This window comes from Oncorhynchus masou, chromosome 18 (assembly GCF_036934945.1).
Source record: "Oncorhynchus masou masou isolate Uvic2021 chromosome 18, UVic_Omas_1.1, whole genome shotgun sequence".
Lineage (NCBI taxonomy): Eukaryota > Metazoa > Chordata > Actinopteri > Salmoniformes > Salmonidae > Oncorhynchus > Oncorhynchus masou.
Window position 1 is genome coordinate 28,889,712 of NC_088229.1, and position 20,285 is coordinate 28,909,996.

General features: G+C 42.3%; 1 protein-coding gene across 1 annotated transcript in view; it reads left to right on the forward strand.

Annotated features, from left to right (window-relative positions):
• The window catches only part of ube4b (ubiquitination factor E4B, UFD2 homolog (S. cerevisiae)), a 47,826-nt gene extending 28,410 nt beyond the window's left edge, over positions 1–19,416 (forward strand). The window contains 15 exon segments of the mRNA XM_064922891.1: positions 600–698; positions 798–911; positions 1,172–1,370; positions 2,782–2,920; positions 4,880–4,979; positions 5,299–5,426; positions 5,910–6,008; positions 8,808–9,043; positions 9,313–9,439; positions 9,608–9,752; positions 9,856–9,990; positions 10,697–10,888; positions 15,211–15,385; positions 16,728–16,874; positions 17,815–19,416. Coding sequence (XP_064778963.1) covers positions 600–698; positions 798–911; positions 1,172–1,370; positions 2,782–2,920; positions 4,880–4,979; positions 5,299–5,426; positions 5,910–6,008; positions 8,808–9,043; positions 9,313–9,439; positions 9,608–9,752; positions 9,856–9,990; positions 10,697–10,888; positions 15,211–15,385; positions 16,728–16,874; positions 17,815–17,882 — 2,103 coding nt within the window. The 3' untranslated portion in view covers positions 17,883–19,416.
• The last annotated feature ends 869 nt before the right edge of the window (positions 19,417–20,285 follow it).

Consider the following 20,285-nt stretch of genomic DNA (forward strand, 5'->3'; position numbering starts at 1 on the left):
ATACTTATGTAAATAGGGTATTTCTGTTTTAATGAATTTGCCAAGATTTCTAAAAACCTGTTTTTGCTTTGTCATTATGGAGTATTGTTTGTAGATAGATGAATTGTTTTCCTCATCAAAAGTAACAAAATGTGGAATAAGTCAAGGGCTCGGAATACTTTCCAAATGCGCTGTATATCAATATGTTAACTCCCAAAATGTATGGTCTTTAAGGTTAGATTGTGGGAGGGGAAGCTGAACCTAGATCTCTACCTAGAACAAACCACCTTGGTGGTGAGTAATGTAACTTGTGTGAATCAATGCAATGTGCCCTTACGGGCTGAAAAGCAAGAGGAATATAGCCCAGCAGCATAGCTTGTCCCTGGGAATTTTTTGATTTTGCAAATTTTGCTGAATGTTAAAATGTTTTTCTGGTGTCACCTAGTGTATTGCTGTAGTTTACCTTACAAAATGATACATCAAAAGCTCACAGAACTAAAATATGACTTCAGTGCTTAGCATTGACAAGTCTATATCACATTGCATCCAGAATTATGTTGGCATTAGATTACTTTAACCAGCAAAGAAATTACTTAATTTGTTTGGTCTTTCCCCCTCAGTCCAAAGTTGGTGACAAGTACTTCTCAGGCCCTGCCATCACCACAGAGAACACTCGCGTGGTCAGTCAATCCCTGCAGCACTACCTGGAGTCAGCCCGGGTAAGTCCTGCCCCACTGGGTCTATCATGGCTTGTCCTTTGCCCAAGTATACTTCCCTCAATTTGTCATGACAATTATTTTTTTGTATTCTTTTGTCAGGGTGAAATGTTTAAAATCCTCCACAACATCCTACTGAATGGAGAGACAAGAGAGGTAGCTCTCAACTACATGGCAGCTCTGGTCAACCGCAATGTGAAGAAAGCCCAGATGCAGGTAAAGTGATCTTATCCTATATTCATTCATCTAGGAAATGTCTGAATTGAGGGTTTCTAATGCAACCATTTCAAGCTAGAATGTCTGGCCCCAAAGTCTGAATAGACCCAATGCTATTCTAGCACACAATCTCCCCTCTCCCTACCTTTCCTGTTAGAACAGTGAAAGACTATCTGGAAAAGTGGGACTGCCCCACTCTTTAAATAACAAAAAAATTAATTGAGCTTTTCTCTTCCCTTTCTCCCCTCATCCTTTCGCAGACGGACGACAAGCTGGTGTCCACAGATGGCTTCATGATCAACTTCCTGTCGGTGCTGCAGCAGCTGAGCATGAAGATCAAGCTGGAGACGGTGGACCCCTATTATATCTTCCACCCCCACTGCCGCCTGCATGTCAGCCCTGAGGAGACCCGGCTCAAGGCCACCATGGAAGAGCTCAAGACCTGGCTGGCCGAGATGTGTGAGTGGACACCGTAGATAATATAACAGAGCCTCTATGCATTCGAATGGAACAATTTGTCTGCCCTTTATCTATGAGGACACCACCATTGACGTCATAGTATGAACAACAATGACTATAATGAGTAATGTATTATGTTGTTCACACCTAAGTTAATGTGGTTTTTGTTTTCTTTCAAATGTTTAACCTGGAGTGTCATGAGGATGGGGTTTGCAGTTTTGGGACTTCCATTGGTTCTTTTGTGCCAGACAAGCTCAATCATATGCAGTTAAAGTATTTGAAAAAAAAATTAAGAATTTGTGTGGTTTAGTTGCAATTATCAACTGAACTTCCATAGTGCATTTTTAAAGTTGCTTTGTGTGCGTCCTGACCATATTCACATAGAAATGTTAGTTGTCAATCTATTATTCACATTGAAAGCAAGTCTGATAAGCGGTAGATCTGTTCTATGTGCACTGTTTCTATGCTTCCTCTCCTCAAGTTACAATTTTGTTTACTTTTAACAACCAGGCAATGGCGGAGTGATTTCTACATATTCAGTGTTGCCTCGCCGCTGCTAAATCATTGCCGCCACTCCAAAAAAATGTGTTTAGCTGTGAGACACTTTTTAAAGGGATAGTGCGAGATTTTGCCAATCAAGCCCTTTTTCTGCTTACCTAGTCAGATGAACTCATGGATACCATTTTTATGTCTCTGCGTGCAGTTTGTAGTAAGTTTCTAACTAGCATTACCACCAATGCAAGTCTATGAGAATTGCTAGTGTACCTGTGAAGCTACCTTAAACTTCCTTCAAACTGCATGTAGAGCAGTGTTTCCTCTGAAAAAATGTGTAGCAGAGGGGATGGCGTTTTTGAGGTAGGGTGTCATTTTACCACAACTGTAACCCTACAATTGACCCGTGTTACATTTAGCCCCACTCTTCCGTATACGCTCACAGTGAATTGTGGAGCTGGTAACGTGCTTAACCATACCGCTGCTAAAAACTACATTGCGACTAATTAGTTACTACTTCTACTGACGGCTACGATCAACTATTTATATAAGTCAGTCCCTCTACTACACCAGCATACATTTTTCAACACTAACAAACTTTTAAACTTCTTCCACTAGATTCACCATCATATTTCTCCCCCAAAATGATAGCCAAATCTTTTCTGATTCTTTGAGTAAAAGTGTAGTAGTCTGAGTCTAGTTGTATGTGATCTAGTAGTTTATCAAAGTAATCAAACCAGCAATTTGTATATATTTAAAGTAAAACGTTTCAAACTTCAACTACCACAAAAATAAGGTCACCGTTATTTAATGGAAAATTACCAAATTACCATCTAGTTATTAGTAGGATTACCTGCCAAATTAACACTGGATGTGCCATTCACCTACCTGAAAGTTTCCTAATTGTTTTTGTTGACAGACAACGACCCCTCCAAGTTCTCTGAGCCCAAGTTCCCGACAGAGTGTTTCTTTCTGACACTGCACACCCACCACCTGTCCATCCTACCAGGCTGCCGACGCTACATTCGCAGACTGAGAGCCATCCGCGAGCTCAACAGGTACACTCACACACACACACGAGGACAAGTGGCCACAGCCACTCAAACAACCTGGGACGAGTTGTCATTTTCAGCCCGACAGGGCCTGGCGTTACTTAATAGCAATCTATATTCTCAAAAGCATGTGAGGCTCGTGTTCATATTTCACAACCTCTGCAGGCTTTTGGAGTTGCCTATAGCAAAATGATACACCTGATTTAAGCTACGTTATTACATGCTAAATGTTTATGATCCGTGACAGATGAGTAGAAGAATAGATGAGCTACCACCTCCACTTATTTTCCCAGCCAGAGATCAATTACCGGTAACCATATATTTAAAAGGAGATTCAGTCACATTGATTATCAGGCTTTTGGCCAGGAGTATAGGCTACTATGGAATTGAAGAGTAAAAAACCCCTTAAGCTACATAACATGCTAGCAAAATGATCTGATCAGTGCTGATATACACTGAACAAAAAGATAAAAAACACAATGCCATAGATGTTTTAAGGGAGCGTGCAATTGGCATGCTGATTGAAGGAATGTCCACCACGAGTTGTTGCCAGAGAATTGAATGTTAATTTTTCTACCATAAGCCGCCTCCAACATTTTAGAGAATTTGGCAGTACATCAAACCGACCTCACAACTGCCGACCACGTGTAACCATGCCAGCCCAGCCCAGGACCTCCACATCCGGCTTCTTCACCTGCGGGATCGTCTGAGACCAGCAACCCAGACAGTTGATGAAACTGAGGAGTATTTCTGTCTGTAATAAAGCCCTTTTGTGTTGAAAAACTAATTCTGGTTGGCTGGTCCTATGCCCTCCCAGGCCCACTCATGGTTGCGCCCCTGCCTGGTCATGTGAAATCGGTAGATTAGGGCCAAATGAATTTATTTCCTTGTGTAACTGTAACTCAGTAAAATCTTTGAAATTGTGGCATGCTGTTTTTTTTTATATCTCTGTTCAATATATGAGCAAACTAGACTGAAAATGATCATGAGCACCCAGCTCAAGTTAGCTAACATTTTTCCAGCCTAATTGTAACCAAATATAATGGAAAGTCTGTTAAAAATCTGTTATATTTATGTTATCACGACGAGTCCCCACACTTGCCTCAAAACGGTGCTGAAATCCCAAGTTGGCCACACGGCTATTGCTTTAAATGTATTATAATGGTTGGATATGACTTTGGGAGTACCAGTAAGAAACCATTTGATACATACCTTCATTTGCATTAGCCTATAACCTATTCCAATATTTAAGTTATTCAGTTGATCATAACTAAGGCTAAGGTGAGTTTTCTCATCGCATTTCTAAGTCTAGGGCTGATTCCTCGTCTCCTCGCTCCACTGCTGCCCACCTCCACCACATTGTTCTCAACACCAGTTTAAATCAATATGCTGTTTTCGAGAAATACTGCATTTTTGGGGGGGTTCGGGCTCATTACATTTCTGTGATGTTGGATCAGGCCTGGGCTTGGGGCTTCAGCTCACCAGGCTTGGGTAAGACCGGACTCCAATTTTCAGACCCAATGACAACTCTACATGGGACCATAGAATATAGATGTCCATCTCAAGAAAGGAGTTTTCAGAGAGATTTGGCTTCCGAGTTCCAAAAATATATAAGAGATTGGCTTTGGTTTTTTAGTACTTGTAATAAATGTAATGTGGTGGTCTCCAACCAGTGAAATATCAAAATGTAAATGTGTTCATACATTAGTGTGGAGCTCATTGTTACGTTTCATTGGTGATCATTTGATACATTATTGGCCTATGAGTGGAAATTATTTCATTGTTTTAAGGTGTGTATGTAGTGTATTAGTGAGTATATGAAGGCTGGATTGTATTCACTAGGCTCTCAATGTTAAGAACATTGACTTAAACGGGGAGCAACAAGCTGAAGTAGCTGTTTTTGTTATCCTTTGCGAGATGTTTTGAATACTAATGAATGCGACCCTGTTTTGTTTGGCATGACAGGACCGTGGAGGAGCTGAAGAACAGTGAGAGCCAGTGGAAGGACTCTCCGCTGGCCAGCCGACACCGAGAGATGCTAAAGAGATGCAAAACCCAGCTCAAAGTTCGCTAAGACATTTTTCTTAATTAATTATTTTTTAAATCTCCCCCCACCGTTTTCAGGCTGAAAGGACTTAATCCACTCTCTCATCTGCTTATGTTCTGCTTGTAATACGTGATAATGTTTTGGTAAATTTTAAGTGTGTAAACTCCATTTCCTATTCCAATCCAGTGTCGTCATAGTTTGTTTTCCGAATCATCCGTTTTGGTTTTAAACTGAAATTAGTGTTGCGAATAAGAAAATAAATAATTTCAACTCGTGTCATGAGTTAACGACAATATTCACCAGAAACTTTTCTATCTTTGATCTTTGGCCTTGACAGAAACTGGTGCGCTCCAAAGCCTGTGCCGATGCAGGGCTTCTGGATGAGAACCTTTTACGCAGATGTCTGCAGTTCTACAGTATGGTCATTCAGCTCATCCTACGCATGGTGGATCCCGCCTACCCACAGTAAGACACTCTGCCACAACCAGGAACTGTTTTAATGCTGCAATATGAGTTCATAGCCTACTTTACGTCATATCTGTCATAATTAAAGGGATGGTGTGAGATTTGAGCAATTATGCTCTTTTTCTACTTAACCAGTCAGATGAATTCATCGATACCATGTTCGTCTCTTCATGCAGTTTGAAGGAAGTTGAAGGTAGTTTTGCGAACCAGTCATTGTCTTAAAGCTAGTTACCAATTACGCTAGCTCTAGTTAGCAACTGCCTTAATAGTGCACGCAGGCATGAAAATGTTATCCATGGGTAAGTAGAAAAAGGGCTTTGTTGACAAGATTTCGCACAATCCCTTTAAACTGAGGGATGCAACTTTTTTACTAAACTGATAATTATATTAATGTTTATTAGATTTATCTTTGTTATTGTTTGTATTGTTTGACATGCATAAAGTGGATCAAAAACTCATATTCCTTCCTTCCCTTTGTTGCAGCATGAGTCTACCGCTGAATCCGGAGATTCCCAAAAGCTTTGCTGCTCTGCCGGAGTTTTACATTGAAGATGTGGCCGAGTTCCTGCTTTTCGTTGTGCAGTAAGTCGACAAATAGATTATAATTGCATAGTACAAGGCCAGACAAATGCTCAAGAGTGGGATTGTATGTGTCCATTTACCCTGTTTTACCTAAAGCAAGTGATTAGTTCCATGTTTTATACATTTCTTGGAGAATTGTTTCTTAAAATGTTAACTTCAAAGGGATGTGGCAAGAGTAGGGCCTAGAGGATTTCCTGACCATGTGACCCGACCTGGAGAAACTCGTGGCTCTCTCCATTCTCTTTCCTTTATTAATAAATACATGAGGAGGACCATCCTCTTCATCCCTGGACAAGCTTGATTCTTGCGTACGCTCTCCTCACCTTTATCTTAAACCGCAATGCAGGAGTGGATCCAAGGTCCCTTCCCTCTGACCTTCTCCACCAATGTGTTTTGTGGAGGTGGCGAGCAGAGAGGTAGTGAGAGGGTTCAAGGAAAGATTAATGGCTGGTTACACAATATGTATAAAAGGGGGTATACCTGCTGAAATTGTACACTGAACAAAAATATAAATGTAATATTCAAGAATTTCACAGTTCATTTAACCGAAATAAATGCATTAGGCCCTTGTCTATGGATTTCACATGACTGGGAATACAGATATGCTTCTGTTGGTCACAGATACCTTTTCAGAAAAGTTAAGGGTGTGGATCAGAAAACCTGCTAGTATCTGGCGTGGCCACCATTTGCCTCATGCAGCGCGACATATCTCCTTCGCATAGAGTTGATCATGCTGTTGATTGTGGCCTGTGGAATGTTGTCCCACTCTTCAATGGCTGTGCAAAGTTGCTGGATATTGGCGGGAACTGGAACATGCTGTTGTACACATCGATCCAGAGCATCCCAAACATGCTCAATGGGTGACATGTCTGGTGAGTATGCAGGTCATCGAAGAACTGACATTTTCAGCTTACAGAAATTGTGTATAGATCCTTGCGACATGGGGCTGTGCATCATCATGCTGAAACGTGAGGTGATGCCAGCGGATGAATTTCATCATGTTATTTCTCTGCATTCAAAGTGCCATTGATAAAATGCAATTGTGTTTATTGTCCGTAGCTTATGCATGCCCATAACATAAACCCACCGCCACCTTGCTCACAACGTTGACATAAGCAAACAGATCACCCACACGACGCATTATACCATGTCTGCCATCTGCCTGGTACATTTGAGACCGAGATTCATCCGTGAAGAGCACACATCTCCAGCATGCCAGTGGCCATCAAAGTTGAGCATTTGTCCACTGAAGTCGGTTACTATGCCGAACTGCAGTCAGGTCAAGACCCTGGTGAGGATGACGAGCACGCAGATGAGCTTCCCTGAGATGGTTTCTGACAGTTTGTGCAGAAATTCTTCAATTGTGCAAACCCAGTTTCATCAGCTGTCCGGGTGGCTCATTTCTGACCATCCTGCAGGTGAAGTCCGATATGGAAGTCCTGGGTTGGCGTGGTGACACATGGACTGCGGTTGTGAGGCCGATTGGACTCACTGCCAAGTAATCTAACGTTCAACATTAAATTCTCTGGCAATAGCTCTGGTGGACATTCCTGCAGTTAGCATTCCAATTGCACGCTCCATCAACTTGAGACATCTATAGCATGGTGTTGTGACAGCTTCACGTTTTAAAGTGGCCTTTTATTGTCCAAAGCAGAAGGTGCATCTGTGTAATGATCATGCTGTTTAATCAGCTTATTGATATGCCACACCTGTCAGGTGGATGGATTTCCTTGGCAAAAGAGAAATGCTCACTAACAGGGATGTAAACAAATTTGTGCACTAAATTTGAGAGAAATAATCATTTTGTGCTTATGGACAATTTCTGGGATCTTTTGTTTCAGCTCATGAAACATGGGACCAACACTTTACATGTTGCGTTTTATTTTTGTTCAGTATGTGTTCTTTTGCCCATCTTAATCTTTTCTTTTTATCGGCCAGTCTGAGATATGGCTCTTTCTTTGCAACTCTGCCTAGAAGGCCAGCATCCCAGAGTCGCCTCTTCACTGTTGACGTTGAACTTGGTGTTTTGCGGGTACTATTTAATGAAGCTTCCAGTTGAGGACTTGTGAGGCGTCTGTTTCTCAAACTAGACTCTCTAATGTACTTGTCCTCTTCCTCAGTTGTGTACCGGGGCCTCCCGCTCCTCTTTCTATTCTGGTTAGAGCCAGTTTGCGCTGTTCTCTGAAGGGAGTAGGACACAGCGTTGTATGAGATCTTCAGTTTCTTGGTGATTTCTCGCATGGAATAGCCTTCATTTCTCAGAACAAGAATAGACTGACGAGTTTCAGAAGAAACTTCTTTGTTTCTGGCCATTTTGAGCCTGTAATCAAACCCACAAATGCTGATGCTCCAGATACTCAAATAGTCTAAAGGCCAGTTTTATTGCTTCTTTAAATCTGCACAACCTTTTTCAGCTGTGCTAACATAATTGCAGAAGAGTTTCTAATGATCAATTCGCCTTTTAAAATGATTAACTTGGATTAGCTAACACAACATGCCATTGGAACACCGGAGTGATGGTTGCTAATAATGGGCCTCTGTACGCCTATGTAGATATTCCATAAAAAATCTGCCGTTTCCAGCTACAATAGTCATTTACAACATTAACAATGTCTGTATGATCAATTTGGTGTTAATTTAATGGGCACAAAATGTGCTTTGTTTTTTAAAGAAATGACATTTCTAAGTGCGGCTGTTTGAATGGGGGTAATATAAAATTACATGTATTTTTTGAAAAGGTATCTTCTGTGAAAATTGCTCTTGACTGACGGTTAGCCTCCCCTTTCTATCCCCTGCCAGGTATTCCCCTCAGGTCCTGTATGAGCCCTGCGTCCAGGACATTGTCACTTTCCTGGTGGTGTTCATCTGCAGTCAGAACTACATCCGGAACCCCTACCTGATCGCCAAGCTGGTGGAAGTGCTTTTTGTCACCAATCCGGCGGTGCAGCTGCGCACCCAGCGCTTTTCCGAGATGATGGAGAACCACCCCCTGTCCGTCAAACAGTTGGTCCCGGCCCTCATGAAGTTCTACACAGGTGTGACTACTTGGTGCAGCATTTCGGGAGGGGCAGAACTAGACACATTGTGTTCATGCAAAAGTGTTAAAATTGCGCAAACTTTTTATTGTGCTGGCTTGGATATTTTCTTCTTTCCAGAATGGTTCCATCAACTATAGTGGGTGTGTAACACACCATCACAGTACGGCTCAACTTGGCTCCACTCAGTAGTGTGCAAAAGCTATTAGTGGAGTCAAGTGCACTGATTCTCACATGCAACTGACTCTTGTGTGCCTTCCTTTCCACAGATGTGGAGCACACCGGTGCCACCAGCGAGTTCTACGATAAGTTCACCATCCGCTACCACATCAGCACCATCTTCAAGAGCCTCTGGCAGAACATGGGCCACCACGGCACATTCCTGGAAGAGTTCAAGTAAGTGGGCTAGAATCACAACTTAATAGGTATCGTCAGCTAATAAATACTAATAAATCCAGTCATGCTGAATGCTACATGTAAAATGTACTCCGACTCAGTTTGTGTGACTTCGACTGGCTTCCGAAGACCTCCGAGTTAGTGAATCAATCTGTCTATTCCCCTTAGCTCTGGCAAGCAGTTTGTGCGCTACATCAACATGTTGATCAACGACACCACCTTCCTGCTGGACGAGAGCCTGGAGTCCCTAAAGCGCATCCATGAGGTCCAGGAGGAGATGAAGAACAAGGAGCAGTGGGATCTGCTTCCCAGGGTCAGTACGGAATTACCGGGGGGAAAACATGAACGCATTACGAAGCGCATATTAACGTGTTACAAAGCGCCTTTATAATTCCTAACGACTCTTTCTCCCTCAGGAGCAGCAGCAGAGCCGCCAGTCCCAGCTGACCCAGGACGAGCGGGTGTCGCGCTCCTACCTGGCACTGGCCACAGAGACTGTTGACATGTTCCATATCCTTACCAAGCAGGTCCAGAAGCCCTTCCTCCGGCCCGTAAGTACCACTCTGACCAGGGATCAAACATATTTTACTCATACTTTCCAGTCTATAAAGGGATAAATGGGCGCAAAAACATAGTTTGCAAATGTTGTATTCGACAAATATGCGGTTAGAATGACTTACTGGTTGTCAACAGCCCCCACACAGCAGCCAAATAAAACATTGACAATAATTTGTTTTGCTGGTGTGCTCAAATGGGTTAAAAACGAAGGCTGTGGAGGTGCTCTTTGAAAAGGGTAGTCTATGACTGGCAGAAAAATGGGAATGATGGTAACCACTTAGTAAACTGAAATGTATTATGTGCTTATTTTTACATCAAGGCACTCGTTGATTTGAAAAAGATTCTTAATTTTAAAGAGCCTTAATTTAAAAAATATTTCAAAATATTTAAAAACATGAAAACAAACCAACTCGTTTGTGCTTGGTATCTGCCTTCATCCATTTTCTTCAAGAGTGCCATGGTGGGAAAAGTAAGCCTCACAAAAACAAAGTGTTTTATTTAGTTAGTGGTGGTCATCATTCCCTTTTCTTTTTCTGCCAACAATAGAACATTACCCTTCAGCAGCATAATGGGAGGAATGGCAAAGTGATACATATTACTGTTTAAAGCCTAGTTCAACAGTAACCATAAACAACTCCTATTCATGGATGCAGACAATATTTTTCCTGGTGACTTAACTCGCTGCTCTGTGCATTCCAGGAGCTGGGGCCTCGTCTGGCAGCCATGCTGAACTTTAACCTCCAGCAGCTTTGCGGGCCGAAGTGCCGGGACCTGAAGGTGGAGAACCCAGAGAAGTATGGTTTTGAGCCCAAAAAGCTCCTGGACCAGCTTACTGACATTTACCTGCAACTTGACTGTGCCCGCTTTGCCAAGGCCATCGCCGACGACCAGGTAAACTAAAGTAGTAGCACACCTGGCTTTCAAACATTTGGGAAATTGATTCAAATCAAATTTATTTATATAGCCCTTCGTACATCAGCTGATATCTCAAAGTGCTGTACAGAACTGCATAGAACGCCTCGTTTCCCTCTTTTTCGGAGTCGTTTTTTTGGGTCGCTGCATGCGATCCATTCCGTTGTCCTGTTTGTAAGGCAGAACACAGGATCCGCGTCGCAAAAAACATTCTTGGTCGTACTGATGGTGAGTTGACGCTGATCTTATATACAGTAGTTCTTCTCGACTGTATGTAATGAAACCTAAGATGATCTGGGGTACTAATGTAAGAAATAACACGTAAAAAAACAAAAACGACATAGTTTCCTAGGAACGCGAAGCGAGGCGGCCATCTCTGTCGGCGCCGGAAGTACTTAGCCTCACACTCAACGTCAACAAAACTAAGGAGATGATTGTGGACTTCAGGAAACAGCAGAGGGAACACCCCCCTATCCACATCGATGGAACAGTAGTTGAGAGAGTAGCAAGTTTTAAGTTCCTCGGCATACACATCACAGACAAACTGAATTGGTCCACTCACACAGACAGCATCGTGAAGAAGGCGCAGCAGCGCCTCTTCAACCTCAGGAGGCTGAAGAAATTGGCTTGTCACCAAAAGCACTCACAAACCTCTACAGATGCACAATCGAGAGCATCCTGGCGGGCTGTATCACCGCCTGGTACGGCAACTGCTCCGCCCTCAACCGTAAGGCTCTCCAGAGGGTAGTGAGGTCTGCACAACTCATCACCGGGGGCAAACTACCTGCCCTCCAGGACACCTACACCACCCGATGTTACAGGAAGGCCATAAAGATCATCAAGGACATCAACCACCCGAGCCACTGCCTGTTCACCCCGCTATCATCCAGAAGGCGAGGTCAGTACAGGTGCATCAAAGCTGGGACCGAGAGACTGAAAAACAGCTTCTATCTCAAGGCCATCAGACTGTTAAACAGCCACCACAAACATTGAGTGGCTGCTGCCAACACACTGACACTGACTCAACTCCAGCCACTTTAATAATGGGAATTGATGGGAAATGATGTAAATATATCACTAGCCACTTTAAACAATGCTACCTTATATAATGTTACTTACCCTACATTATTCATCTCATATGCATACGTATATACTGTACTCTATATCATCCACTGCATCCTTATGTAATACATGTATCACTAGCCACTTTAACGATGCCACTTTGTTTACATACTCATCTCATATGTATATACTGTACTCGATACCATCTACTGTATATTGCCTATGCTGCTCTGTACCATCACTCATTCATATATCCTTATGTACATATTCTTTATCCCCTTACACTGTGTATAAGACAGTAGTTTAGGAATTGTTAGTTAGATTACTTGTTGGTTATTACTGCATTGTCGGAACTAGAAGCACAAGCATTCCGCTACACTCGCATTAACATCTGCTAACCATGTGTATGTGACAAATAAAATTTGATTTGATTTAGAAACCCAGCCTAAAACCCCAAACAGCAAGCAATGCAGGTGTAGAAGCACGGTGGTTAGGAAAAACTCCCTAGAAAGGCCAAAACCTAGGAAGAAACCTAGAGAGGAACCAGGCTATGTGGGGTGGGCAGTCCTCTTCTGGCTGTGCCGGGTAGAGATTATAACAGAACATGGCCAAGATGTTCAAATGTTCATAAATGACCAGCGTGGTCGAATAATAATAATAAGGTAGAACAGTTGAAACTGGAGCAGCAGCACGGCCAGGTGGACTGGGGACAGCAAGGAGTCATCATGTCAGGTAGTCCTGGGGCATGGTCCTAGGGCTCAGGTCCTCCGAGAGAGAGAAGGAGAGAATTAGAGAACGCCCACTTAGATTCACACAGGACACCGAATTGGACAGGAGAAGTACTCCAGATATAACAAACTGACCCCAGCCCCCCGACACATAAACTACTGCAGCATAAATACTGGAGGCTGAGACAGGAGGGGTCAGGAGACACTGTGGCCCCACCCGAGGACACCCCCAGACAGGGCCAAACAGGAAGGATATAACCCCACCCACTTTGCCAAAGCACAGCCCCCACACCACTAGAGGGATATATTCAACCACCAACTAACCATCCTGAGACAAAGCTGAGTATAGCCCGCAAAGATCTCCGCCATGGCACAACCCAAGGGGGGGTGCCAACCCAGACAGGATGACCACATCAGTGAATCAACCCACTCAGGTGACGCACCCCTTCCAGGGACAGCATGAGAGCCCCAGTAAGCCAGTGACTCAGCCCCTGTAATAGGGTTAGAGGCAGAGAATCCCAGTGGAAAGAGGGGAACCGGCCAGGCAGAGACAGCAAGGGTGGTTCGTTGCTCCAGAGCCTTTCCGTTCACCTTCCCACTCCTGGACCAGACTACACTCAATCATATGACCCACTGAAGAGATGAGTCTTCAGTAAAGACTTAAAGGTTGAGACCGAGTTTGCGTCTCTGACATGGGTAGGCAGACCGTTCCATAAAAATGGAGCTCTATAGGAGAAAGACCTGCCTCCAGCTGTTTGCTTAGAAATTCTAGGGACAATTAGGAGGCCTGCGTCTTGTGACCGTAGCGTACGTGTAGGTATGTACGGCAGGACAAAATCAGAGAGATAGGTAGGAGCAAGCTCATGTAATGCTTTGTAGGTTAGCAGTAAAACTTTGAAATCAGCCCTTGCTTTGACAGGAAGCCAGTGTAGGGAGGCTAGCACTGGAGAAATATGGTACATTTTTTTGGTTCTAGTCAGGATTCTAGCAGCCGTATTTAGCACTAACTGAAGTTTATTTAGTGCTTTGTCCGGGTAGCCGGAAAGTAGAGCATTGCAGTAGTCTAACCTAGAAGTGACAAAAGCATGGATTAATTTTTCTGCATCATTTTTGGACAGAAAGTTTCTGATTTTTGCAATGTTACGTAGATGGAAAAAAAGCTGTCCTTGAAATCGTCTTGATATGTTCTTCAAAAGAGAGATCAGGGTCCAGAGTAACACCGAGGTCCTTCACAGTTTTATTTGAGACGACTGTACAACCATTAAGATTAATTGTCAGATTCAACAGAAGATCTCTTTGTTTCTTGGGACCTAGAACAAGCATCTCTGTTTTGTCCGAGTTTAAAAGTAGAACGTTTGCAGCCATCCACTTCCTTATGTCTGAAACACATGCTTCTAGCAAGGGCAATTTTGGGGCTTCACCATGTTTCATTGAAATGTACAGCTGTGTGTCATCCGCATAGCAGTGAAAGTTAACATTATGTTTTCGAATAACATCCCCAAGAGGTAAAATATATATATAGTGAAAACAATAGTGGTCCTAAAACGGAACCTTGAGGAACACTGAAATCTACAGTTGATTTGTCAGAGGACAAACCATTCACAGAGACAAACTGATATCTTTCCGACAGATAAGATCTAAACCAGGCCAGAACTTGTCCGTGTAGACCAATTTTGGGTTTCCAATCTCTCCAAAAGAATGTGGTGATCGATGGTATCAAAAGCAGCATTAAGGTCTAGGAGCACGAGGACAGATGCAGAGCCTCGGTCTGATGCCATTAAAATGTAATTTACCACCTTCACAAGTGCAGTCTCAGTGCTATGATGGGGTCTAAAACCAGACTGAAGCATTTTGTATACATTGTTTGTCTTCAGGAAGGTAGTGAGTTGCTGCGCAACAGCCTTTTCTAGGATTTTTGAGAGGAATGGAAAATTCGATATAGGCCGATAGTTTTTTATAGGGGGTGGTGGTGGGTGGTGGTGGTGGGGGGAGGGTGGTGGTGGGGAGGGGGAAGGGTGGGGGGGTGGTGATGGGGAGGGGGGGTGGTAGAGTGGAGAGGTGGGGAGGGTGGTGGGGGGGTAGAGTGGAGTAGGGATGGGAGGGTGGTGGAGAGGGAGAATATTGAGGTTTTTCAATTTGGGTTCATATATAGTGTGCTAATGAAGATGCAATAAAAGGTAACAGAGCAATGTACGATAAGGCGGACGAAGCATACACAGAATTTGTGTTAAGTACATGGAGGCTGCCATCTCCATGCCCCTCTGCTATTTTGTAATCATTTGGTAGAATGACACTCAAATCCCAAAGCCTCTCAGTGATAATTCCTTCAAAAGGTAATTCTATTTACTAGGAACCAAATAGAAGCAAATGGTGCAAAACTGGGCAGGATCTTCCTGAATTTGTCCAATAAGAAACATTTATTTTTGTTTTTCTGTTGCAAAACGTTTTGCTGTGGTGTGTGGTAATAAATATACCCAGGCTTACATGGTGTTCTTTCTCTTCCCTTTCCAGCGGTCGTACAGTCAAGAACTCTTTGAGGAAGTTATTTCCAAGATGACGAAAGCCGGCATCAAGTCTACCATCGCCATTGAAAAATTCAAGCTACTATCGGAGAAGGTGGAGGAGATTGTCGCAAGAAACTCTCAGTCCGAAATGGACTACAGTGACGCACCTGACGAGTTTAAAGGCAAGTGTTCAAACTTTGCAATGTTCAAACTTTACTTTCTAGTGTTTGAAATCTTTATTTATTTTGTTGTTACTAATTGCCCCTGACAGCAGCGTTATGTTCATTTGGATGCAACGTCCCAGTAAGGGTGGGGTGTCAATGCAAGTACTCTGGGTAGCACTCCGGAACATCTTGCCATGCGATAGCAGAGGGAACAGTCTGACTAGGGTGACAGGAGTCTGACAATTTTTAGGGCCTTCCTCTGACACCGCCTGGTATAGAGGTCCTTGGCCCCAGTGATGTACTGGGCCGTACGCCCTTCCCTCTGTAGTACATAGTGGTCAGATGCCACGCATTTGCCATACCAGTCAGGATGCTCTCAACGGTGCAGCTGTAGAACTTTTTGAGTATCTGTCGGACATCAGGCTTACCACAGTTGTCGTCGGCAAACTTTCGTGGGCGAACAGGGAGTACCGGAGGGGACTAAGCACGCACCCCTGAGGGGCCCCCGTGATGAGGATCAGTGTGGCAGATGTGTTGTTGCCATCCCTTACCACCTGGGGGCGGCCCGTCAGGAAGTCCAAGATCGAGTTGCAGAGGAAGGTGTTTAGGCCCATGGTCCTTAGCTTAGTGATGAGCTTTGAGGACATTATGGTGTTGAACGCTGAGCTGTAGTCAATGAACAGCATTCTCACTTAGGTGTTAATTTTGTCCAGGTGGGACAGGGCAGTGTGGAGTGCAATTGAGATTGCGTCTTCTGTGGATCTGAGGTGTCAACTAACTGTCCCGGGTTAAAGAAAACCCTCAAGTTTTATTTTTAAGTGTGTAACATGTATAAAACCCTCAGATGGCAAACTCAAGATTTCAATATAAGGGAATGGGGGATGCCTAATCAGTTGTACAACTGATTGCATTCAACTGAAATGTGTCTTACGCATTTCACCCAATCCTTTTGAATCAGATAGGACCCAGCGTTTAATTGTAAGCTAATTTAATTGTCTATATGATTTCCTTGCATTTGTTTCCGAGACATCAATGCTTTGATTTGAGAATGCAGACACATGCATGGAAATATACTTGCAGAGTGCGTAAAAACACTGTCTGAAGAGAGGAAAGTGTGTCAATTTTTGCTGAATTTAATTAATGTATTTTTCAACACCTCATTCAAACACGACACAACATTGTTCTCTCACATCCTGGTAGGAATACTTATACACAGCTCAAGGCAAATTTCTATATTTTTATTTGTGCATATCACATTTAATATACACAATGTAATGTTGCGTAAATGGGAGGGCTACAACGAAGGAAAATAAATACATAATTGAAGGTACATTACATTTGTGTGTGTTTGTTTCCACAGATCCTCTGATGGACACCCTAATGACAGACCCTGTGATATTGCCTTCTGGGAACATCATGGACCGAGCCATCATCCTCCGCCACCTTCTCAACTCCCCCACTGACCCCTTCAACAGACAGCCGCTCAACGAAAGCATGCTGGAGTCACGTATGTGTGCACACACCGGTATCAAAGTCATATCCACTTAAATTGCAACTCCCTATACTCATAGCCTGCAGTACAAGATGTCATTTTGATATGTGAGGAAAAGCAAGTACCCACTTGAAACAAATGTTACTGACGGAAAATTGAGACTAAAGGCTTGGTGAACCGAACGAGTGTGCTCGCATACACCCTTAAAATACCTTCGACTGAAAAACGACAATACAGTAGTAGTACTGTTCATTCATCATGTAACACTGTAACCAGAAAACACTTCCTCAAAATAATGAATTTAAGATATCTCAATAAATTGTCATAAGTTGATATTTTTTGCAGAGGAGAATGTTTGGAAACTGGTCTTCTATCGTTGAATGACAACAAACACGTAATTGAAGAATCCCTACTGTTAACCGATCACGGACAAAAGGGTGTAGACTTCCGATTCCGAACTTTGGCTTGCTTTGAGTGGGAAAAAACTGCTGAAAAAACCCTTGTCGAAGGCCAAAACAAATAAAAACATCACAAAATGTTGTCATAATATATGCATGAATCGTTTTGGATTGGATGCAATTAAAAAAAAAAAAAACTTTATTTAACTAGTCAAGTCAAGTAAGAACAAATTCTTATTAACAATGACTGCCTCGGAACAGTGGGTTAACTTCCTTGTTCAGGGGCAGAAGGACAGATTTTTACCTTGTCAGTTCGGGGATTTGATCTTGCAACCTTTCGGTTACTCGTCCAACCCTCTGACCACTAGGCTACTTGCTGTCCCTTCTCAACTCTCTTGCTTAAAAACATTAATCAATGAATAAAGTGGACTAGTACTCGACAGTTGGAATTGAAGTCTTTCTTTTAGGCAACATGTCCTACTAGCACACTTGATTAACTAAATGGGTCCCGATGGGTTTGCGCTCACGTTCTGCTCTGTCATTGTCTTTATTCACAGTCCCTGAACTGAAGGAGAGGATCCAGGCATGGATGAGAGAGAAGCAAGGCCAGGGACGTTTCCTCTAATGACAGCCCAACTTCAACCCCCCCCCGTCAGTAAGGGATGTTACCACCATTAATTCACCATGCCTGAAGTAAATACCATCAAGAACGGGGGGAAAACACAAGAGAAATAAATGAAACCTGATTTTATTTTTCTTCCCTTTATCCTTATTTTCTCGGGTCATCATCTGAAGGCCCTTAGCTCTAAAATGAAACATAATAAAGTTAAGACTTTTAAAAGGTTTTTGCTCATGACTTTGTGTATATATCTACATATATACATAACACTGCAATGATAAGCAGCTGTCACAGGTCTTAGCAGCAGAATGCATTTCTTCATTCATTGTTTATTTTCCCTTCGTTTTGTGACTTTATGTATACTTTGTTAGATGAATTATTACATTTCAGCTTTATGAAGGGACGGATGATACATTTAGGATTGGGATACATTTTGGTTGTCTTGGTGGTAACTTTAAACAAGACATTGAAAAGAAAGTGGCTGAACTAATTCACAATATTGTTTATCATAACCATACAGTTTACAGTACAACATGCACACATCTTGTGCCGTTTGCTGACGAGGCTTGGGAAATGAGAATACATATTTAAAAATGTAGCTTGAAATGAACGTGCTAGATTGTCTTGTAGACAAACAAAAACTAATTGTGGGCTTAATTTGATGAAAGTGGTAAGTGAAGCATTAGTTTAAATTATGTATGGTTGGTTAGTTTGGTTGTCTCCCTGTTGATGACAGACGAGTGAATACATTTTTGTTTGCATGGCCTATAGTTCAAAACCTCCCAAGCGCCTCATGGCAAACACTTTTACGATGGAGCAGAACGGTCATAAGACAATATAAAGCATCTTTGTAGCATGAACACCATTGGAAGAACAGCAGGATATAGGAACACATCTCCCACAGCAGGATATAGGAACACATCTCCCACATCAAGAGGTCTCTCAAAGCTCACTGTTTCTTAATCCTTACCCAGGTTGCTGACTTAAATGCCCAGGCCCAATTTGTTCTGTCCCTCTCCTTAGCCCTAACCCTTCGAAGTTTGCAGATCTGAAAGGTCTGGAAAGGTATTAACTGTGTAGTGTATATTGCTTTTACTTTATGGATCTGCAAACATCGAAGGGGTAGGAAGTGAATTGGGAGTGGCTAACTGTAACTTAAGGCTCGCACACATCTCACCAAATGTTGATCTCAATGTTTTTCTATATGTAAAATCAGTTTGCAATTTAGGTTGAGGTGCCAAGTGCTCTCTGCCAGCAAATGCTATTTGTGAGTCTGAGCCCTTAAAGGAAAACTCTACTCAGCAAAATGCATCAACATGACGTGGCAAGTGACACTTTGCTTCTTGATAGTCCAATATCTTAACTTGACTGCTGATATGCTAAACATTTTGTGATTGTATCAACAATTGACTAATGGAACAAAATGCCAATACAGTTTGAGTGGATTTTTCCTTTAACTGTACAGGAATTTGTTTATTTTACCCACATACCTGTTTTGGAATCCAGGACTTTGAATTGAAATAAATGATGATGCACACAGGTTTACAGCTATTGTTGAAATTACTTTTTCAACTGGGATGGGTTAATTAATTATATTAAGCAAAATGGGTTTATTCATTAATCTACAGAAATGGACCTTCATATTACATTTGGATAATATAGATCTATTGAATTCCTATGCGTAACTGTAATGTAATTGTTTTCCAATTGGAACAAATAAAAAAAGAAGCATATCAATGCAAATAGGTGTAAAGGTATTAAACTCTTCCTCTACATTCAAAGAAGTTTGAGCACAATCATCAAATACTGCTTTATTCCTTTGAATGAAAGTTACCATTAGTTTGGAATCGAGCCATTTATAAACAATGTTCACGCACACTTCCCACGCGCCTGGTTGTCAAATATAAGTAGGAAGGCAGGGTATGTAAACACCTTGATTATTACTACCGGTAATTAACTAGCATTACAGGGTACAGGAGTTGTCCAGCAATTATACATAAATACTATGCAACTGTACAATAAACAATTATTTAATGAAGTTCTAATAGTCAGCCGTTTCAGGCATTGAAGGTGTTGGGGACCCTTACTTTCCAGGCTAAAAAGCTGCAACAAAATGGTTTGCCTGTCTCACTACTATACTGCTGAAGCTATTAGTGTTGTTTCAGTGACATGAACTTTGATATTTTTTTCAAGGATCACACTCTTGATCGGGGGCAATAATCAGATCTGTTTTTTTTATTTATTATTATTTTATTTCACCTTTATTTAACCAGGTAGGCTAGTTGAGAACAAGTTCTCATTTACAACTGTGACCTGGCCAAGTTAAAGCATAGCAGTGTGAACAGACAGCAACACAGAGGTACACATGGAGTAAACAATAAACAAGTCAATAACACAGAACATTTTTTT